At 38.1% G+C, this 24,584-nt stretch overlaps 1 protein-coding gene across 15 annotated transcripts in view; it reads right to left on the reverse strand.

Annotated features, from left to right (window-relative positions):
• Nucleotides 1-241: 241 nt before the first annotated feature.
• The window catches only part of ralgapa1 (Ral GTPase activating protein catalytic subunit alpha 1), a 60,400-nt gene continuing 36,057 nt past the window's right edge, over nt 242-24,584 (reverse strand). For 9 of the 15 annotated variants that reach the window (XM_067480698.1, XM_067480700.1, XM_067480696.1 and 6 more), the window contains 4 exons: nt 24,052-24,179; nt 4,809-4,933; nt 2,021-2,132; nt 242-870 (listed from right to left, as the gene is read on the reverse strand). In XM_067480698.1, the coding sequence (XP_067336799.1) occupies nt 783-870; nt 2,021-2,132; nt 4,809-4,933; nt 24,052-24,179 (453 nt within the window). In that variant the 3' untranslated portion in view covers nt 242-782. The other 6 variants (XM_067480699.1, XM_067480710.1, XM_067480711.1 and 3 more) reach the window with 4 other exon arrangements.

Raw genomic sequence — 24,584 nt, forward strand, 5'->3', positions numbered from 1 at the left:
CTCCATGCAACCCATCACTCATTTCATTTTTACATCACAACTCATGTTTCTGTCTGTACACACATACACAGCCCGTCTATAGTACAAATATACAGATCCCCTATACCCACATTCAACAGAATAACATGCAGAGATGGAAGATATTCTGTTTCTCTTTGTTTTGCAGTTTGTTCTTATTTAATATTGCTCCATAAGCAGTTTATAGAACAGTATATAAAGTGGCATGCTTGAGCTTTCTGCAGTCCTTTTTACCATGGCACAAATTATAATAAACTAATACTGCACTGTTTTCCTGCAATTATTCAACTTTTCCTACTGTGTATTGGTCTGCTGCACTACTGTTTTTCTGTGCGCAAAGCTGAGGATAAATACAGTAGCTGTGAGCGATTTCAAAATAAAGTTACAGTATGGTATACATTACAGAATACTATTGTGTGTGTTTAAGAGTAAAAATGTGCAGCAAAACACATGCTGGAGGTGATGGGGTGAGTCAAAGTCTAGTGACACCCCTAATGGTTAAGTGCATTTCTATTATCTGTCATTATTCCTGTTGAAAATTAGAATCCATGTTAAATATTGAAAACATTTATTAAATTGCTTAATTTATTTTACAGTTAAGGAGCACTTTTCCTCTCGAGAAACGTCTTTCTAGGGTTAAGTTATGTGTGATTGGCTTGTGTGTTATGAAATGCCAGTTTGGAATGGGCCACATAACCTAGGGAGCTCAAGTCTTATTGGCTGATCCAGAGGAGCGTCGCAGCTTCATTGACATGCGACTCTTGCTAGTCCGGGGTGACATGGGGGATGCTGAGTCGCTCCCGGCCTCCCCAAGAGCTGGACTTTCTCCCCGAAGAATCTCTAGGCAGGAGCCTGAAAAGGAACAGGGGGAGGCAGGGAACGGAGGTGTGGTGGTGAAGGGGGAAAAGTTAAGAGGATGGATTGAAGGATGAGCGAGGGATAAAGGGGACGAGGCAAAAAAGGACAGAGGGTTGAATGGACATCAAGAGAATTATGTCACACCTGTCTATGTCCTACTGAGCCAGACTGCAAAGACTCCTACAGTGACAGTGACACTGACACACACACACACACTCAGATTGCTAGAAAAACAGGTAATATGCAACCTCTTCTTGTTTTTTTAATTGTCTTTTTCAGGTTCTTTTTACTTCCTTAAAAACCACTGGAAAAATGAATGTGTAAAAATACAAAATTTTGCATCTGCTGATTTCAAAATGTCAAAAAGAGTAAAACAAATACTTTTTTTCTTAACATAACATTTAATGCACATTTAGCTAGTACACGCTCCTATTCAGAAATTAATTAAGTTAAATAAATTAAGCACAAATCATGTTAAACTTTGAAAAATGTATCAATGGGGATGGAAACCTTTTCACCAATATAAATGTTATTAATCAACCAAAACTGTTTAAACACAATCTCCTTGACAATTGTTTCACATCTGATAATAACAGAACATTTGTGCTAGTTCAATGCGCATTGTTATTATGAAAGATTTAGCGTTAAATTTGTGTCCTTTTTTATTCCATTTCAATGTAAAGGGATGCAAACTAAAAACATACAAACATAATAATACTGTACATTCAGCTGATGTTCTCTCATCATCGTAAGTACCAAAAAAATGGTCGGAGTGTATTAAAAAAAGTTAAAATAATGAAAAATATATATGGATGCTCAGTTGGTAAGGCAGTCGTCCACAGACGACAGTTCGATCCTCTGGATGAAAGAACAATTGCACTAACTGAATGTGCATTAATTAGTACAGTTTATTCTATTTAGTCTATCAGTTTATTATATAATTCTGTTCGTACTGTAGTTTGAGTAGTCTGCAGGTGCCCAACATTAAACAGAGCAAAGCAGTGACACACTGTGTGTGCTGACATCAGCTGATTACTACAAACATTACATTTTTCCCATGATGAGCACCACAACATTTAACAACGGTTAAAGAATAATCGTAAATGAAGTAAGGGACCTGATATTTTTAACCTCTAAAATGTACCATTCACAGCCTGCATGAAGAACCTTCTGTTTTATGCCTTTCCCTTTCACCCTGAGCAGGTTCAAGCTGTCTAGTGGTTTAGGAACCATCAGATACATAACACTATTTTCCCCTGAAGAGGAGAGGAGAGGAGCAACAGGACAGAGAGTGAAAAAGGACAAACGAGAAGATATATAAATAGGAAAGGAAAAAGGAGAAATTCAGGAAAGTGTAGGAGGGATAGTCAGAGAGGAAAGGGAAACAGAAAAAAACAACAAAGAATTGTTGAAAAGGATTCCATTCAAAAAAAGAGAGAACAGTTGAGTAAATTCAACAGACTGAATGAAGAAAAAAAAAATTGACAACACTCACATTTACACAATCATACAACATTCATGCTTACGTTTGCTCATCCCACTACATTTACATTATATTTTTAAAAACGAAATTGTAAAAAACGCGTAGACCAGTATTAAGGTATCTTTAGCGATTAACCTTTTGGTATGTGTCTTTGTGTGTGTGAGAGAGTGTGAGCACTGCTACAGTGCTACATCATCAAAACAAGAAGAGGAACATACAAAAGGTTAGAGATAAAGCTTCAACAGATTTGGTGCAACATTGCAGGTTAACTGAACAAACAGGAAAATATTATGTGAGTGAACACACACAAAAGAGGAGAGAGCTCACGTTATTACAAGAGAGACTTCTCACTTTCATCATGCCACTGAGTGTAGTTTGGTATTCAAATACAAGTCCTTTGGAGCCTTATTGTTTTTGGCTATTCCCCTCAACCAACATTGGTTTAACATGTACAGAGTTGGTTGTGGTCACTGACCTGCAACAGTAATTATTTTTACACTGACTTAAACGTCCATGTGTAACATGAACAGAAGGGCTCACTGAGATAATGCAAAAAAGGAAGTATCATCAAATGCAACTGTGCTGCTGAGCTGAATGGAGTTTTAAACCATTTTCATTTTAATGTAGTGGTTTTACGACCAGCAACCTTACTGCTCTGGTTCAGTTTCTGGCTATTGTTAGCATTATTTTCAGTTGCAGCAGGAGGGTTTCTTTGCGACAAATCACTTAAGAATCCACAGTACACTCCCTATCCAGTAGCACATACTACACAGACAAAGGTAGCAACTAGCTGGTGAACATAGTGATGTATTAAGAAGCCAAAGAGTGCTGATTAGTTACTCGAGCAGTTGGTGGAGACCCAAAACAGAGCTAAATGGAGGGTGAATATCGGACTTGGATTTATCAGGTGGGCAGAAAAATGAGAGATAAAGATAAATGGAAATTATGGTAAAAAAGGAAAAATATTAACAAAAGCAAAAATTGGTTAATGATAATACATTCTGCAGTTTTATTTTCTTATTTTTTAATTTGTTGACATATGGGACATGGTTTACCCACTAACATGACAGTTGTTTTCTAGATAAAAGGGGTTTGGTGAAACCGAGCGAATATGTGAGTAACTATGATGCATCATACCAAACTACACTTACAGATGAGCTGAAAAAGTTTTCTTTTCAATAGTATGAGAAGGCTGATCTACACACATGCAGACCCATTTAAATTGTGGAGACCACAGAGGAAGAGATGGAGAAATAAACACAACATGGCAGAGGAACCAGAGGACGGTATAAGTTAGGCTGAAATGTAAGTAGAAAGAGATCAGATCAGAACTGGACATATCAATCACGTGACCAGGCTTACCTTTTAACTATAGGCAAGTGAAATATTACGATCTAAAAGAGGGAGGAACAAAAGGAAAAATAAATAAATAAAGAAAAAGAAACAAAACACACAAAAAATTAAATGAAATAAAAAAGGCAAAACAAATAATTAAAAAAAAAAGAAATAAATGAATAAATAATTTGTAAATACAAGCAAAAAAATCAAATGGAAAAAAAAAAGAGAAAAGAATAATCATTGTGCTGTTAAGGGATGACAACCTGTGAGTTAATATAGGGAGAGAGAGAGAGAGAGCAAGAGAAAAAGATTGCCAATAATTTAGGCAAGGGTTATTTCAGACCACAGGAATATTATGCAGTAACAAAACAAAATTTGGAACTTTGGACATGATAAAGCTTATTAAGACTAATATAACACTTAAGTATTGTTCTGAGTGAGTATGAAGTCTTTTGATCCTGTGTTCTGAAATGGCTTTTGGGGCTGAACAACATATGTATTAGCAAAGGGTTGTCAACTCTAAATGAACATTCGTATCAGCTTGTGCTAGATGTTATCCAGTCCCAAAGCAGGTTAATTATTATTGAAAAACATTATTTCTGACACAACCTCCACTGAGATAAGGACCATATATATATCAATACATCACACACACATTTAAACAAACACATATACCTAGTGTGCTTGGAGCTGTGTATGTATAACCTCTATTGAAAAATTTGTGGTTCATTAATGGAATCAAGTTATTGTGAATAAGATAGTCACAAAGGATATCACAATTTTAAATTACAATTACCAAGACACAATACAACAAAACGATCTTTATCTGTCTAATGAAATTAACAGGATACATGTAAGAGCCATACATTTAAATATAACTCTGTTCATGATTGATGTCAGCCAATTCTGATGCTTTGAACGAAGAAGAAGGCTGAACACAGAACAGAACTCATCAGACACAATGCTCTGACTTTGTCTCTGAGCCACCAGTGTTTATGGTTTCTCTGAACTTAAAATGATGCTGGAGAGTCAGCACTTTGAAATAAAGCAGACAGAGTCTTCTATATGAACATGTCTGGTTACTGGGTGTTTCACAGAGGTCAGGTCTTACCTGTGTCAGAAGGCAGGTGTGTGCAGGGAGCGGGACTGTAGACACGAGCTGCATAATCCTCAAAAGTGGTTGGCTCCAGGTGGTGTTGCACGATGGTCTCCAGGTATCGAGCTCGCTCCTCGTAGCTGAGGTCACAGGTCAAGGTTAAACAAAAAAAATAAAAAATACCAAGGGAAATACCAACAAACCAACTCTGGCAAGAAGATAGAAACAAGTGCAAAAGGGTGACACATTTTCACCCATTAAAAAGGCAGAGGCATTAATTGGTTTTTCAAATATGGTTTTTAACAATTAATGCTGTAGCTGACCCCACCCCCATCCACCGTTCAGCCACCACCAAATGAGAAAACCACAAACACCTGACACAGTTAAGCAACAGTATCTTCCACAATAATTATACAGCAGCTGAATCAACCTCTCAGTTTCCAAAAAGAAAAATGTATTCATGGATTAAGGATCTATTGTAGGACTGTTGGACTAAAGTGACTTACTTTCAGCTATGTCCCTGATAAAAAAAAGAGTATTACTTTGTTTCTGCATATAACAACACAGACTTAGTACCTCAACATACTGTCAACTTTACATGAAATATATACTAAACCTGAACATTAACCAATTTTAAATAATTAAGGATATAAAAATCAGTAACTATCCCCAGTAATAACCCTCTACCAGGCTTTAAGATTTGTAGTAAATGAAGTGAATGCTTACCATACAGTATGGGGAGAGCTGATATTACTGTTATTTGGAAAGTTTTTCTTGTAAAACTAAATGTTTTTATTTGATTTCTACTAGATTAATGCACTGATGCAGGTACAAAATCAAAGTGTAGCAACATCTATACACTAGTGTAGTCATCTTGACTTCCTCTGGCCTTTCTTCTCTCTGCTGTGTGCATCGGGAGCCGCTGAGCTCCACCCTTGTTCATAGAGAGCAGACAGAGAGGAGACTGTAGCATGGACAGCAAATATATATTTTCAGTTCTCTGACTTTTACTTATTGCTCTATTCAAGGACCAATAAAAAGCACCTGGGTAAGTCAAAGATGATGAGCACAAATTATTTATTTTATATTGCACAAAGACACACTAATTTTTAGTCACATATGCAAGTGATACAGACAATCACTGGCACAGACAGCAGGGTTGTGCTGAAGGCAGTTTCTCTGCAAACATGCAGAGAGGACCCACACCAAATCATTTTCATTGGTCCTGTTATGATTTAAATCGTGAAACTACGCTTACAAACAGATGATCTGAGCTGCTGTAAAGGATGGAAAATAGTCTTGTAGTTACTTTATCACAGATGTCGTCATTCAAATAAAAAAAAAAACCTGCCCTGTCCAAGCACATTTTGCATGTGTGGGAAACACTAGTTTACATGGACTTAAGTAACCTGGTTACAGTCTGCTTTGTCAAGCTCATTTCTTAACTGTCATGTAAATGTGATGAGAGCTTGGTTCTTTGCCATGTATACACATAACCAAGGTTGTGTTTTGGCTTTCTCCTACTGCGCATGTGTGTAACAAAAGGCTGCAGTCAGGAAGACTCAGCTGAGTGAAAGACTGAAAGGAGGGGAATTCTGACTAAAGTCAGACGAAAAGTGTAACTAACACAACGTACCTTGTGCGAGTCTAAATAAATCCCTTTTGCCTGTGGATTTTAAATTCAGACAGTTCCCATTGTGGATTAGTTTCATTTGCCTGCCCTTTTTTCTTTTCTCTCCCATGCACTGTCACTCTGCTGTGACACACACACACACGCTCAAAATGTCAGGAAGCGTTGTTTTCTGTCACTACACAGTTAAAATCTGGGTGCAAGGCTTCCAAAATAAGTCAAAGGTGTACAGCAATCCAATACCGTGGCTCTGCCATGATTTCTGCTGGAAACAATTCTGCATTTCCTCAAACTATGGCAGCTTATGTGTGAAATCTCAGGTGGAGTTAAGGGTATATGCATCAGTTTGGACAATACAAACAACACACATGGAAATAAATGTATGTTATCTTCTAAAGTTGTGTATCTGGCTGGTGTGTTTTTAATACTTTTCGGACAACAATAAGAGGTAAATTACACAAATAAACAAGCAAATTGACAAGCAATAAAACATGGTTTTAGTATCTGTATGTTGATTGTGGACAAATTAATAATTAATTTAGAAAACATTGCTGAAAACAATGTGAGTAATCTTGTGTTGGTTGAACCTCACTTTTGAGTGTAAGATGCTAAAAAAATGGCAATGGCTTTACTTTTAAATCCACCTCCTCTGTCTCCTGTAAGCCATTAAATTGTATCTGTAACTGCTGCAAGGTTAATGTGTTCTTGACTTAGTCTCTAGGTAAAAACAAAAGCTATGAAACAAAATCCAGGGAGTAAAGAAAAATTAAAACGGGATGAAGCAGGACTTGAAACTGAATATTGGAACACAACTGAACAGGGATGAAACAAGCACAAAAGAATATACTGTGAAGGGAAAAAAGTTTGAAAAAGGATATAGCTACAATATAGCTACAATACAAAGAAGTTAAATGAGTAAACAGTTCATTTTCAAATAAGTTTGCAAGCCAGTTAATTCCATATACACAGTTTCCCATAATTTAGGCAGAAAAAAAGGCAAACCAAAACATTTATCATTTACCATTAAAGCCTTTAGCAATGAATTCAAAGAGAGAGGAACAGGGAACCAGCAGAGAGAAGAGTAAATGGAAACCAGGACTTCAAACTGTCCATCTATTAGAGATAACCTCATTGACAGAGTGACATTTACCCTCTCGTCCTTAGTCATAGTCATACATCCAAGCAAAATGACAGCCATATGCAGCAGTTACAGTCTCCTGTAACACACACACACATGACTCGGACTCATCATCTCCCAATAGTATTACCATTTACTCAGCAAGCTCCAATAACAGAGGACTTTCAATGAGGGTGGTGTGTGTCTGTGTATTAGATAAGGCTGTCGTAAACAGGCACAATGTGTAAGTGCATGTGTTTGAGTGTGTGATGGGATTAGGCCAATGAATCCTTAGAATGAAATCTTTGTGTTTGTACCTCAGTGTGTGTGTGTGCGCGCGCACATTGTGAATGGGTCAGCCATCAGTAATAGTGCCCATGGGTTTTCTATTGAGTTAGAGAGGTGGTCTATGGGCCTCAGAAGGAGAAAGATTCAGGTCTAATGGTAACTGATCCAGTTAGAGACAATGATAATAACAACAATATGGCTCCTTTACAAAGGACGGACGGACTGCGCTGGTAATACAAATAAAGAGAGAGAGGAGAAAAGAGGAGGATAGAAAATGGTGGGGAATAAGTGAATAAAGCAGAAAAAAAGCACTGAAAAAATTACTTTTGTAATTAGTAATAACTATACTTGAACCGACGAACAAACCACATTTAATAACTATACTTGACTTCACAAGGATTTTGTAGACTAAACCTAGAAGTTAGTGTTACAACACTTATCAAACCCTTGCTTGAATGATAATGACAAAAGCAACAAAATGATGGAGGAACTAGTGAAAGAGGGACCGAAGGTGGGAGAGATGGGGAAGGAAGTTAGAGTTGCAAAGAAAGTGAGATGCCTAGGGAGAAAAAAAAACTTATGAAAAGATGGGGGAGGAACAGTAACAGCAAAGAGGGTGAAAGGTGAGATTCCTGCAGCGAATCACAGAAGAGGTGCAAGATGAGGACAGCATGTGAGATGGGAAAAAGGATATTTAAGTAACTACACGATGTGGTGTGTGTCTGTCTCCTGAAGAGAGCTGAGAGAAGAGCAGTGGTCACATATGGAGTGTCAAACCAGTGTGTCTCATGCCAAGTGTCTATGCGATTGTGCCACTTGCCTTCCCAGTTCCCTGCATCACATTTCCTCTTTTGCTGAATGTGTGTGTGTGTGGGAAGGCAAGTGATGTGCGGTTATGAGCATTGTGTTGATATAAATCCATGTTGGTATAATGTTTAATAATGTTAAATAAAAACTTATATCCAGATCACAGACAGAGAAGGCCAATTTTGTAACGTATGACAAGACATAGGTTTACAGGACACTCATGGAACAAACAAGTCCATAAAGGCAGGAAATGTGAAATAAAGATCAAGGAGAAGCAGAAGGAATAAATACACAGACATGGTGCCACCGCTGAGATAAATGACAGGTTCATCACTTCACTTCTCTTTACTCTGTCCCTGTGACTGCTTTCTCTCTCCTTCCTTCTTTGTTCCTCTCAGCATGGGTTTCTGCCTATGGCCTTATGTCACTGTGTCACAAATACCAGCTCCCCCCTGACAACAGGCGACGTCAGTGGACAGACAGACACACACTCATGCAAATCTTTGACTTCAGATATTTTTTATTATAACGACCTGCATAGGAGAGGTTTCGATAGGTCCCAGCCAATTGGAGTACTAGCTAAGTTGCAAATGGGTGGACATAACATTTTTTCCAGGGTCCTAGTTTTGTTAATGCTGGCTCCCTGTCACACTGGATAGAAGTGAGCAGATTTGAGGTAACACAGCTGTAACGTGAACAACAAAACTAACTCAGGGAACTGAAGCACAGATTACATGTACATGTGCGCGCATGCACAAGCACACGCACGCACACACAGCGCAAATAAAAATTACAAATATGTTAATCATAATCATTGTGTATCAAATATAACAAAAGAGTTGTACCACACTAATTTTCACATCTTCAAAAGTGCATTATGGGATGGTTAGCAGAAAGTAGTGTACATGTGCATGTTACGAAAACTAAATTTTGAGGACACTAGTAGATCCTAAATTTCACACTTCGATCACATCAATCGAATTTAAATAAGACAGTTGAGGACAACTGATGCCGGACCCAGCAGCAGTGTTGAGAAGGCAGGTTTATGACATCTTCATAACACCATGTAATAACAACAGTGACCCATATCAACATAGTGACTGCATTAAATTGTTAGCAAATGCTTTCCTAAGCTAATACCTTGGTGCTGAACTAGTAAATGCAGTTATTTATTTATTATTGCATTTTTCTTTCAAATAAGCACGTTATCATTTCTTTGGATTATCGTTAAGCTCATACTACCCACTTCTGTTAATATTAAGCAGAGTGCTGTGGCTTCTGCCTGTAGCTCATTTGACATGTTCAAAATTATAAACCTTTCTTTTTATTGCATTTAATTTTTCACATCACTTTCACGTCTTTTATATATTTTGTTGTTTTACTAATTTATGAATACTATACATTTTATTCATTTGAGATAGAATGTTTTGGAAAATTCTAGAAACACTATTAGACAATTAATGGCTGTTGCAGAGCTTTCAACTCTATCACATATTCTATATCTATGTTTCTGTTCCCTGCCTTTGTTTCCTAATTTTATCCTAAGCATTTTGTGCGCGTTTCTGCATGAAACATGTTATACAAATAGTTATTATTAGCTTTATTAAAAAAGTAGAAACTAGTGAGAGGTCAAAGAAAATAGACTTTCATTGCATTCACACATCCCTGCTTCCATCAAAATGACAGTCATCACTATAAAATCTACGGTAATTGAATTTCAGATGGCTCCTTATTAAGTCATTAGCAGAAAATATCTCTCGTTTGGAGGGAAAAGGGGAAAGAAAGGGAAAATTATATGGGGAGAAAGAGGGGTAAAAAACCTGGTGAGGGAGAGAAAGGAGAAAGCAGAGCAGAAAAGGCAGACAGGAGAAAGATAGAGGAGAGAGGGGGCGGATAAAAAGGCTCTTTTGTGTTGAGTCAGAAACTCATTTTCTTGTGCGTGGCTGAAAGAGTGAAGTGTTCGTGCCTTCCCTAACTCTTTCTCTCTCTCTCTCCATTTCAGCCCTTTTCTCTCCCTCTCTCCCGCAGCGCAGTTCATTGTGGCGGTGTTAGACTCCTGCGATTACTTGAGACCGAGGGAGCTGGAGGAGAGGAGGCGATGGGAGGAAAAAAGGAGCTTGTTAGTGCATTAGGAGCTGGGTCCATTGCTGAGATGTGCGTGCGTGCGGAGTGCAATGCTGTATGTGATGTGGTGTGTGCTGATAGAGCTTTATGCACATCCTTGCAAATTTCACATGATTTATTAATATTGACAACGAAAGGTAGAGACTGCAACTTCACCTTTCGGTGTTTATCCAATGACCATCCAATACTGACCAATTCAGTCAGAGACAAAGCAGACCTAAGATAAAGCAGCAGACATATAACAACATTGTGTTAGCATTGATTTCAGAAAGTGAACATTTGCAAATGTCCATGCGGACATTGCCACGCAATATGGTTATTAATCTCACTAAACTGTACACAGTATTACTCACACATGTGAAAAATACTGCTAAACCTTGAGCCAACATTACACCTCAGTCATGCTGGCACCACACGCATATGACCAGAATATGAATAAAAGGTTTTCAATTTGTTCATGTATACATCACAGACAAATTTGTGATCCAAGCCTTTAAATGAATGAAATGTAAACATTTTAAACTGCAGCATATTATTTCAGTATCCCACCTATCCCCAAATAACTTCAAAGCTGTTTCATCAATTATTAATATTACTACTAATATACAGCCTCCCATATGAACTCCGGACAATGTCAAGAGAAATCCGCCTTGGACATTGTTTGGAGTTTTATTTCACACATGTAAAACACAGCAACAGAAGGCATGACTAAGAAGTGCACAATCAAACGTGCACAGGAGGCACAACATGACCGAAAACGTAAGCATCAGAGCTGTGCATTTAATTAAAAAAGTTCACTCAACTACATAGTTGAGTCAGAAACATCATCAACACCCCCATTCGCTCACTTCTAATCCTCCGGACAATTCAGGACACAGTAACGAGCTCACGCACTTAATATAGAGATCGTACTAGGGGGTTCGAAATTGTCTGAAGCATCTCACGCGTCTAATTTGCGTTCACATATACCCCCCTCCTGACAAAGTCAGGAGAATGTCAGAATTCCTGTGCATGTCTGAAAGGGGTTTTATATTGGTATTCTCAAGTGATGAAAATGTATGTGTCATGTAATATCATGTAGGTTGAAAATGAGAAAGCTCAAGTTTATTTTCCTAGATGAAACTATGTCCAAATGAGTGAGTCATCTCTCTGGATACATTTCAATACTAATAGGGTGCTGAGTAATGCACAATTAATTAGACTGAAGTGGGGTGACTTGATCTCTTTTCTGACAAGTTAACAACTCCTCTTATTACCATTTTCTTCTGAATGTCACATGAGTCTAAAAGACTGGCTCATTAAGAAAAACAGAATGACCATAGAAGAGCTAAGGCCAGTAATGCTAAGTAAACAAGGTCAACACCATGAAATACAACAAAACAAAAACTAATCACTTTTAAAGTAACAAATGGCACATTACCATGACCGAAGAAGAAAGAAAAATCCTAAGGCACAAACTGCACAGAATATGGTGCAAATACACAATGGCTACGTCGCAATGAATGTGAAAATAAAGCCCATACTTGTAGTTTGCTCACCCCACTGATTTTGTTGATAGCTTTAGCCCTATGTTTTTCTCATTATTTATCTAATGAAGACCATCACTTAAATAATGCATCGACAGCACATTTGAAGTCTTCATCTTTACACATCCACTAAGTGGTTTGAATAAACGGTTAATGACATGATTGTAACCAAATCATCTTAGAACAAAGAAATGGTCTTTAAATTGTATATGCTGGTGAGTGAGCTAAAGTATGTGGAAATATCCAGACTGGCAGCTTAAATGATAAAAGATATTGGTCAGTAAAAATACAGACTCTCTGCTTGGAAGTTTTTTACATTGCAGATATTTTAGTTATTTTGGCAAGAAAATGTCCTGATAGGTAGAAAGTGATGTGTCTGACATTTTAAATAACAGTTGGTAAAATGAAAGAACTGGGCAGTAATGTACAGCCAACAAGGCTAAACATAAGAGAATCAGACTGCAGAAAACATACAAGTTGAAGCCATCACAGTGCATGTACCAACAAATCAGGTCTCAGTGATGCAGGGGAACAACACAACAGAACTAATACTACAAGAAAAAATACTTTGAATCTGCAGACAGGGTTGGGCGATATAATAAAATGTGTTGTATCAGAGATGGTGCTAAACTGTTTAATGTGAAGGTATAATTACTTCCACATGTGCTAGTTGTACTAATACGCAATTGTAGACAATGTTTTACACTGACTACTTTAAGGCCTAATTGGATTTGCTTTTGTGCTAAAAAGTGATGAAGTACCTTGATTTTAAAGCATTTTATTTCAACAAATCAATGAAAAACAGAGATCTGAATTTCAGTTGCTCATAAATTCTCTCAAAATGCATCATCTGTTAATGAGCAATGTGGCTGAAAGGGTCTTCTTTTCAAGCTTGAGGCAGATTCAACCCCAAATTCAAAAAAAGTTGGGACAATGTGTAAAACCTAAATAAAAAACAGAATGCAATGATTTGCAAATCTCATCAACCCATATTTTATTCGCAATAGAACATAAACAACACCAGATGATAAAACAGATATTTTACCATTTCATTTTGAATTTGATGGCAGCAACACATCTCAAAAAAGTTGGAACAGGGTAAGGTTTGCAATTGTGTCTCTTGCTGGAGTTTAGGAGAGGAATGTTGTCCCATTCTTGTCTGATGCACAATTCTAGCTGCTCAACAGTCCTGGGTCTTTGCTGCTGGATTTTTCGTTTTATAATGTGCCAAATGTTTTCTATTGGTGAAAGTTCTGGACTGCAGGCAGGCCAGTTCAGCACCCGGACTCTTCTCCTGCAAAACCATGTTGTTTCAATGGATGCAGTAATTGCATTGTCTTGTTGAAATATGGAAGGACTTCCCTGAAATAGACGTTATCTGAATGGGAGCACAAGTTGCTCTAAAAAATCTACGTACTATTCAGCATTGATGGGGTCTTTCCAGAACAGTTTCCATCTTGCCTCAGATCATTTTGAATGAGCTTTGGCCCAGAGAACACTGTGGTGTTTCTGTGTTCACATATGGCTTTTTTTTTTTTTTTTTTGCACAATACAACTTTAACTTACATTTGTGAATTGAACAGTGAACTGTGTTAAAAGACAGTAATTTCTAGAAATGTTCCTGAGCCCATGCAGTGATGTCCAGTAGAGAATTATGCTTGTTTTTAATGCGGTGCCACCAGAGGTCACAAAGATCATGCGCATCCAGTTTTGACCTTGATTCCTTATGATTCTATAAATCTTTTGATGTTTATATATACTGTAGATAGTGGTATCTTCAAAGTCTTTGCAAGGTTGAAGAATTTTTTTCTGAAATTGTAACACAATTTTTAGATGCAGTTTGTCACAGATTGTTGAACCTCTGTCCATCTTTACATTCGAGAGGCTCTGCCTCTCTGAAATGCTCCTTTTATACCCAGTCATGTTACTGACCTGTTGCTAATAACCTAATTAGTTGTGAAATGTGCCTCCATTTGTTTTTTTATTTGCAGCAATTACTTTTCCAGCCTTTTGTTCTTTCTGTTCCAACTTTTTAGAGATGTGTTGCCCTCAAATTCAAAATGAGCTACTATTTTCCACGAAATGGTGAAATATTTCAGTTTCAACATCTGATATTTGGTTTATGTTCTATTGCGAATAAAATATGGGTTGATGAGATTTGCAAATCATTGCATTCTGATTCTGTTTACATTTTACACATTGTCCCAACTTTTTTTTTTTTAAAAAAAAGGGGTTGTAATAAATAACAAAAATTATATTGAAGTGTTGTATTCTTAATGGCTTCATGTGATGTCTTATTATTTATAGTAAATAAAATCCCACACCACCTACAAGACTTTCATCATTAAGCATATACAGTAAAAAATAGAGGCTTTAACTAAATAGAAAACCGACATCCACTCTATTAATCAGTCACAGCAAAGATGGAGTAATGATAGCCTGATATCCGCAGATAGCTCGTAAGCTAGTGTTAGCTTCCCTGCTCTTTTTTTTTTAATTAAAAACAAAGACTTGATTTTCATAACCTAAACATTTTTCACACTATGCATTAGTTGTGCGTGCAGTCAGGACTTACTGCTAACACAAACATTTTTCAGTATGTTTTTATGAATCATTTCATTGGGGAACATAAGAAAATGAATCACGCCAGCATTCACATGGGTGAAAAACGCTATTAGCATAAAGTATCACAGTGTTCCCTTATTTACAATGAGAACAAAGTAAGAATATGTCAAACAGTTTTAAAGCTAAAACAACACTACTTCTGTTTATTTTGTGAAGCTTGTCAATAAGATACCTTTTCAGAAACGCACAGACTGTGTTTCACTGTGCTTCTCTCTCTCGCTCTCTCTCTCTCTCACACACACACACACACCGTATCTGTCCTCCCCACCCCGGGCATTGGAACAGACAACAGAGAGAAGGACATCAGAGGGATAATACAATTGGAAAAGCTTTACAGCGTGTAATGATAAAGCTGTGTGTGTGTGTGAGTGTGTGTGTCCACGCCCAAAGGAACAAGCTAATGGGTTTATATCTTTCTGTGATAGCAATGATATGGAGGCTTTGTGATTTCATTACCAGTGTGTGTGTGTGTGTGTGTGTGTGTCCACATACGGCAAAGATGAAAACAGAGATATGTTGGTCTAATTCACTAGTTATTGTCTACATGCACCCCCCCACACACACACACGAAATTGTATTTACCCCCTATTCATCTGCACATTAACCCAATGTAGGAACAGAGGCTGAGGAGAAAACCAGATGTGATACATTAATTGGCCCCTTGTCACCCCACTATTTCACCCTTTGACACGTGTGCGAGAGTGTACACACACATACACATGGTCATCGATGTCACCACTGGGGAGCCCTAAAGCTGCCAGTGCTAGTACAAGCTTTATTTAACATGGACACACATGCACACGCAGTGCTCGTGATCACCACTGAAGCCATAATAATAATTCTGTGATTAGGGAGACGGATCCTGTTCTTATCTGCAGGCTCTGTACAATATTCACCCTCCACAAACACATACATCCCTATCATATGGATATGAGAGATCACAGGAAAAATATAATTCTGATTTCCCTGCTGTTTTGTACAGATGTTACATGTTACATCCCACCGAAAACACCTGCTGTAATACAATTATTATCCCACAGAAACGGAAATCCACTGACTCTACTTAGCACTTATCACCTGTTGGTTAATGTGTTTTGTTCTTCCAATGAAAATTCTAACATTGAATAATCATTCATTATCATCTCTATCATCTCTACTGTTAGCCTGTGAAGACCACTCTCTTCTTTCTGTCTCTTTAAAGCAAAATTTAAGATGCTGTTAGAACTCATGACACACAGTTTGCTGTGCTGCACTTCATCGTGGGCTTGGTTATCCGCTACATCCAACCCTGAATCTTAAACACCTTGTCACATAAAAATACATAACACACACTCTGCCGTAAAATGCATTCACACATTTACACACACATGCACAGATATACACACATACTGCAGATTAGCTTGTTTACCAGTCAGAGGGGGGTCTGCTCCAACAAGGTGTGATCAAGCCACTGATGGCTACAACTCATGTGTCTGCACAGCTCTCTGTGACAAGGCACATACGTGTGCACACAAAGACACACACACACTTGCAGATACTTAAAGACTCACACAGAGACACACGTAATTATGTGAATCGTATATATTTTAAATATTTGAGGCAAAAAACATAATAGAACATGAGTAATATCTTAAGCAATACACATCACCAACCAGTGATTTGTCTGTTTTTCTCTTTAACAACTGTGTGTGTGTGTGTGTGTGTGTATTTGTTGGGGCATTGTTAGTTTATGGACCTTGACTAAATGCATTCAAACCCAGTATTTCACCATTTCAATATATATCCCCTCTTTGTGTTCAATTAGTCCAACTATTTCTTTTTATAATGTGATATTTTAGAATGACAAAGCTCTTTTATTTTCAAATTCAGCTTTATTTTAATCAGCTGGGATGCAAGCTTTGCACAACACTGCAGGGATTTTGGATGATTCCTTTTGCCAAAATTATCAACTTAGTAATTGTCAACTTATGTAGGATGTTTCTTTGCGTTACAATACTTTGCTCTTACCCTGTCATTTAAACTGGGAAAACAGTTCATGACAAACTAAGTCTAAGATCTTGGGAATTTCTGACCATTGCAATATCTCCCAGATGGAAGAATGAACTGATTCAGAAATACTGATAATAGCAGCCTAATTGACTAGTTAGCCAAGTTAGGTAATTAGCTACTCGAGTAGCAGCAAGAGTGCAAATGCAGCATAACACATGTCCAACATCTTGGACTACGTCATGAATGTTACTGAGAAATGTCTAACTATTATAACTATTCTTATCCTTCTCATTCTTCTAACCTGGTCTAAATGTAGCAAAAGCCTCCTCATACTCCTCATATTATACACATACTCAACGTTTATCGTAATCTGAATCTATTCAAGAGACAGTGACATTGGTAAAAAAAAAGCAATGATTTGCGAATCTCATCAACCCATATTTTATTTATGATAGAACATAAACAACATATCAGATGTTGAAACAGATATTTTACCATTTCATTGAAAATATTGGCTCATTTTGTATTTGATGGGCAGACCTTTCACAAAAACAGAACATTTGGCGCATTATAATATGAGAAATCCGGCAACAAAGACCCAGGACTGTTGAGCAGCTGGAATCTTGCATCAGACAAGAATAGGAAAACATTCCTCTTGTAAAACTGGAGCAACTGGTCTCCTCACTTCCAAGACATTTACAGACAGTTAAAAGAAAAGGGGATGCTCCACATCATCACTTTGTTCCAGCTTTTTTGAGATCTGTTGCCTCCATCAAATTCAAAATATCTTCCATGAAATGGTAAAATATCTCAGTTTTAACATGTGATATATTGTTTATGTTCTATTGTGAATAAAATATGGGTTGATGAGATTTGCAAATCATTGCATTTTGTTTTCAATTTCATTTTACACATCATCCAAACTTTTTTTTGAATTCGGGTTGTAGATTCAATTCTTCAAGAGTAATAAGTGCATGTAAACTTAAAACTTCAACTCACCTGGAAAGCTTATTAGAAACATCGTTGACTAGTTTTTGCTTTGCTAGTTTTGAATCCAAGGCCTTATTGTACTTATTTGTGTAAAATCATGTTTTTTCTAAGAAAAGAGCATCTATGCTTTCATAGATAGTTTGAATACAAAAATAAATAAATAAATGAACTGGGACAGTTTAAAAAAACTACTATCACTCATACTTTGTATTTTGTACATTTTCCCATGATTTTCACAACCATGTTGGTCTACTTTTAACTGTACTATCTGTATAATGTCATTATGCATCAAATATTACAGTGCTCATATTATATGTGCTTGTTAAACAGATTGAGATCTCACCCACCCATACACAAACGCACCCACACACTTCCCCAAGGACAAAGTAGAGGAGATTAGCCACAACCCCTCCTCTTTACCCTTTTCTTTTCATTTCCTCTATCTACCAAATGGGAAACAATTAACCACAATCACCTCCCCCACTCTATGCACATCACTCATTTCTGTACCCTTAACCCTCACTAATGCACAGACCCCTAACTGTATGCAAACTGAATTTTAAGCATCAAAAAGCATTAAATGGGTGCCTCTGATTTGCTACCACAGCCTTTGACAAAGCAGAAAGGTGAGTGAAATATTAATTTTAATAATTTTTTTCCATCATTGATACTAAATTCTATCCGTCCATTATGTTTAACTGCTTATTCTGTTCTGGGTCGCAGGGGGCTGGAGCTTACCCCAACTGTCATTAGATGATAAGTGTCCTTCGACAGGTCGTGCTAATTGACTGAAAACTGAAAATATGTTTTAAATATAAAATTTTCAAAAAGAACATAATGCACCTGCATCCGCAGTAGTTAAAATGACCCATATTTTTTAATTCTACAAAATGTATCAAATGCACCAAGATACAGTCTAATGAGAGGCAGCAATGTTGTTTTCTTTTTTGTCAAAGGAGATGCTCCTTCCATGTCTGATGGGTACAGTCAACCTCGGGGAAGGTTAAAGATAACATGACCCCAATTCAGGATCAGCAATAAAAAATTTCTTCAATTTGTAAGGCTTTGCCCTCACCTTTCTACCATGGTGAGAAACACTCCTTGTTAAACACACACAGAGAGCAGATTGTAGCCTTATTGGGACAATAGGCTCTATTGTAGGAGCTGGCGAGAAGAAGCCAGGCAGGCCACTAGGCGTTTGGCTGCTTCTAGTGTATGTACGTGCGTCCGTGTGTGTGTTTGTGTGGATATGGGGGATAATAGCGCTACATGCCCAGAGCTGCTGTCATTTCACTGGGAACAGAGTGTGAAAGAGACGGAAAGGCAGTGACACACACATGCACAGAAAACACACACACACACAAACTCAGCATCGCTATCACACTGAGCCATATGCTGACCCCAGCCTCAGTGCAGCTATCTCTGCCAATCAACTACTAGAGGGGATGTCCCACACACACAAACAATAGCTCTAATCCTGACAGAAACATTTATACACATATGCAACAAAACGCACAAGTGCAAATGGATAGGTTATATGCATTTGAACATTCATGCACACAAACACATAAACACCCAAGCTGGCAGTTTGTGTAGTAGCTTTTTATCTGTCCAACATTGTTTCCCACAATCACAATCGCCCAGGAGCAGATGGAGGATGCACAATTTGCTTTTTCACACACTTGTACATGTAAAACCTCAAATACACACACACTCACACCCCAAGGCCTATAACCTACTAATGTCTATCAAACTCTCTATTTCACCTATACACGCACACACATGCAGAGCTGCTTTCACATATGTAGCTAGTTGAACCTTGGCCAAAGACATCCGGTGCTGCATTGAAAGAGCACTTCAACTAAGCCAAATCTCCCTTTATTAAGATATACTTTACACCTTTTAAAGCTACAATATACAGATTTTGGGAATCAAGGTAGTCGTGGCATGAGAATCTAAAGCCTGTTTTACAAATGGACTCTGTTACTCTGTTTATGGCTTATTTCACCTGACGTTATTCAGAGTTGTGTTTCGCTCATGTAACACACAGCGAGAGATCGTCTGAGTCAGAAGCTTCCTCATTTTAGTAACTCCGCTTGATTTTAGTGTGGGGTCATCACGTACAGGAGGCGCAACATGATAGAAAACTCAGATAATGTTGCTAGTGTGTCACTCAGATCTGTGTTCTTACATGCTCCGCTCTTCGGACAAGTCAAGAGAATATCAGTATTCAAATGCATGTGTAAAAGAGGGTAAAATCAATCCACCAAAGGTGCAAAATACTGTGGCATCTCATAGATGTATAATTTTATAGGAACCCCATATATACTTTCTCTGATTGATTAGAAGTCCAGGCCTTTCTCAAACATCTTAAAAAGTTTCCATCCATGGTGATGTCTTATCCTACAGAGCTCCATAGTTAAACTGATGTATTCTTCATTTCTCTTAACAAAACTTTATAAAAGAGACCAAAATCAACTACCCGTCAGTCTGTTAACTTCATGTTTTCTGACCTTTCTACATCGATCATCCACAACATTAACACTGGTGGCCTTAATAACATCAATGACAAGAGCATGGCTACTCTGAGCAGTTCATATCTACACAGCAAAATGGGATACACTGTGTGAATAGGTGGTGGGGGTACACAAACCCAAAACTTCAAACACACCTTCTAAACAGGAAAAAAAGACTCAGCAATTTTCCTTAATTAAATGGGCAAAAACGACTCAAACAGAAGTAACATTGTTGAGTTTGAATAACATTTGTTGTTAATTCTGAATTTATACAAGCAGTATTGTGCTTGTGGAGCTGTAATGGTTGACTGCTTTGGACAGGGCTCTAACCCACTGAAGAATAAGATGTGCATAATTTGTTGACAATCAGAATAACAGAAAATATCATGAGATATACCATTTACTGAAAGTGTTGTGTTCCCTCATATGACCTGTAAACACTATTAAGTTCAGGAACTGTGCTGGTGCTTATGGAGTGGTGACACCAATATATCACTCAGCAGTTTGCTCCTTACTTTCATCTGGTCTAATCTATGAGTTCAGAAGATTGATTCAACTGTGGTGGGCTACAAGTAGAATCTATCTGACTCTATGTTGAGCAAAGATCTGCTGCTGCTGTGTGCACATGTCATCAGAGGGTGGAGAAGTTTTAAAACCCAGTGTGTGTTGGATTTCATGTGTGAATACAGTTTAAGGGTATATGCAGAGGGGCTGTATGTGTGTTGGGGAGTCTTGGAGTGCTTTCCTTGCTGCAATGAACTGATATGTGAGATAGAGCTGTGCTCACACACAGCTGCCCTGGCACACTATGTGTATTTGTGTGGGTGCGTGTGCTTTTGGATGGCTCTAGACATGGTGAATGAAAGATCAGAGAGAGCAGTAGGGAGAGAGAGAGAGAGAGGGGAAAGGCAGATGGACTGCCTTGAGGGCCAGAAGACAGAGGGAGTGAGTGATAGAGGCAGGGTAGAAAAAAAAGAGAGAGAGAGTGAGAGAGTGTGTGTGTGTGTGTGTGTGTGTGTGAGAAAAAGAATAATGCCAGTTAAACACTGACACACTTAGCCTTGCCAACCTTCTTCCCATTTCTCTCCTCCCCCTGTTCTTCTATATCAGCCCCTCTTTGAGGATACTTGATGTCACAATGCAGCACTCAGAAACAAAGAGGACACAGTCTCCAGCCTGATGCACACAAGGGGGACCCTTGCACACAAGGAAATGTAACCCTTGTGTGCTGTATATCTCTAGGAATGTCTCGTTTTACAAGAAAAAAAAAATAGGAAAAAGCTATGCATATTCTTTATTTATCTATAAGTAGTATATGTTGCTGCCCCTGTCCTGACATCTGGATATAAATTCAGTAGATTTGGCATTGGCTAGTCAACTTGACCAAGTCAGTTTTAGATTCAATGCAGTTTACACAGTGAAAAATGCACTCCCTTTTTACTTAATTTGTATTGTGTTAAAACAAAAGTTCAAGAACAACAACTGGACACTGCTATCACATCATGGTGGTTTCTCTCTGCTTAAGACAACGAGGAGAAGAGGTAAAAAAAACTGAATGAAGAACAAAAGTAAAGAAATCTGAAGAAGAGGAAAAACAGACAACATGACAGAGAAGGAGGAGGATGCCCCAAGATAAGGGAGTTATAGAGACAGAAGCAAAAGTACAGGGACAGAATAAGAGCTGTAGATACAGAAATGATAAGTGGCACTGATGGACACAAAACAGGAGCAGACAGGGCCTTGTTATGGCAGAGACACAGAAGACGGAGAAAAGACAAGAAAAAACAAGAAGAAGTGACAGAAGTAGAGTAGGGAGGGAGAGGTGGAGAGACAGACAAGGAGAGGAGAGAGGTGTGTGTAGCAGAGAGATGGGGAGTCAATAATGACTGATTACTGTAATTCAGCCTGTCAGAGACATCGACCTGCTGCAACCACCAATCAATACACACCAGGACACTCGCAGACACACACACAAACACCTTCAAAGGAGCATGTGCTACACGTATGTTATCAGACATGTGTACATACACGCACATACATACAGTAACATGTACACAACCACACACATAAAAAATTTAGCAAAACACACAAACACAAGTGTAGAGATGTCAACATGTCTGCACACAGACAAAAAAAACAGACACAAACTGAGACGTGAATATGTGTGATAAGGTGCACACTCAAACACAATGGGGTTGGGGTGAGGCGTGGGGTGCGTGTCTTAGATATGAGCCACAGCCCCACACTGGGCCTAACAATCTCTCTGTCTCGCTGGGTGACGTGCACTCCCCACACTCCTTCCAGCTTCTTGGCTAGTGTCACCTCCAACACTCAAATGATCTTTTTAGAGGAGAAAGGAGGAAAAGGTAAGGAAGACGGAGAAGAAAGAGAGGAGAAAGTGGAGGAAGTCAGACAATGGCTGAGAAAACGTTTGCTAGGAGGAGAGAAAAAAAGAGTCAAGGGTAAGTAAGTTCCTACCTGTGTCCCCACAATGTATTTAAAGATTCAAACATCTATTGTCATTATGTGTCTATTTGTGGTTGTCATGTGTATCCAACTGTCATCTTTGTCTCTCTGTCTCTTTTGTGACTTCTAATTGGGCTTAATGAATTTCAAACAAAAAGTATTAATAGTGACAAATTATTAATAATGCTAGTAATCCATCCCTGGTCTAAGATGTTTTAATTATATGGCCAACTGTTACAGCTGCCATTTTAACACTGACTACCGATGCCTTATAGTTTAAAAACCTTGTTTAATCACAGTGAAAATAAACTTGAGCTGATAGATATTAGGGGAAGAAGGGCAGGAAAAAAAAATCATATAAACAGAGAAACATTTAATGAGGACAGGCTCATTAAAGAATCTAAGTGCTGTAAGTTCTGCTTAGAAAAAATTCCAGTGACCCGTCAGTAGCATAGCTTGCCTCAATATGTTACGTCACCTCACAGTGGTCTGTACATATGCTACTTAAACACCACCTTGTGAATCTGTATGTTCATGTGTAGGTGTATTTGCATTATTGTACTTTCGAGGTGTGCATGTGAGCATAATTTTCCATCTGTATTTGTAAGAATGAAAAGTGTGTGTGTGTGTGTGTGTGTGTCCATGCACGCACATACACGTGGCACCCCAGAGCAAAACCCCTCATTTAGAAACAGCGTTTGAGGGGAGAGTCATCGATAACTATTGACCGATGAGCTTGTTCCAACCAAACTACCATTGCATCAGATCAAGCGAACAGACTGTATACACACCTGTGTGTCTGTTTGTCTCTCTCTGTCTCATCTGTACAGACATGTTCGCACACACAAACGCAGACTACACCAACTTGATGACCCTGGCTGTGTGAAACACGCACACTTGATATATAGCACTTTAGTTCAAAATAAATATAGCTCTATCACAGTAGCACTTATATTCTAAAAGCCATACACCACTGGACATTGATTTGCTATTCTTAACACTCGAGCTGAGTGATAACCAACATTCTTCCTTACACATACATGAGCAAGGCTCACTGTAGAAGCTTATTGTAACAACCTAAAGTAAGTGGTGATTATGAGGTGTTTCCATAGAGATAGAACAGCTTCTGTAATAAACGTTTGATCCTGCTTTTGCATTTTCCGAATTTCTTAAAGGATACAAGTTTTGGTAGAGAGGAATGAGTGATTTGAGAGCTCGACTGGCATTGATAGCTGTTGCTCTGACCATGGTTGGCAAAATCTTCATGTCCACAATGGCACCATCAAATAGAGGACCAAAGAATGGCACCTACAAATGCAAAGATAAGTAATTCTCACACAGTTTTTATTCATACAGACATAAATAAGGAAAATGTTACCCATTGAAGCATCTCAAAGACACAGAATTCTAGATATTGTAATGACTGACTTTACCGATGTGTTGCCTTTCTGATATTTAACTAAGACTATGGCTTTCTGATTTTATTCAATACTCTGCTTGTGGAATCCACCAAAGAAAACAATGTCAGGGTTTTTATTGAGTTTATCTGTAGACCAGGTCTCCAAACCATGCTTTCAGGACGACAATACAGAGAACATCTTATCTAACTTGTTTTTAGATTCATGATAATTCAATATTATTGCTTGTAGAATGAATGAAACAGAATAAGGTTATGTCATTAAGTGATGTGGTATCTATGTCATGCAGAAAAAG

The sequence above is a fragment of the Channa argus genome, chromosome 16, assembly GCF_033026475.1.
Source record: "Channa argus isolate prfri chromosome 16, Channa argus male v1.0, whole genome shotgun sequence".
NCBI classification, from domain to species: domain Eukaryota; kingdom Metazoa; phylum Chordata; class Actinopteri; order Anabantiformes; family Channidae; genus Channa; species Channa argus.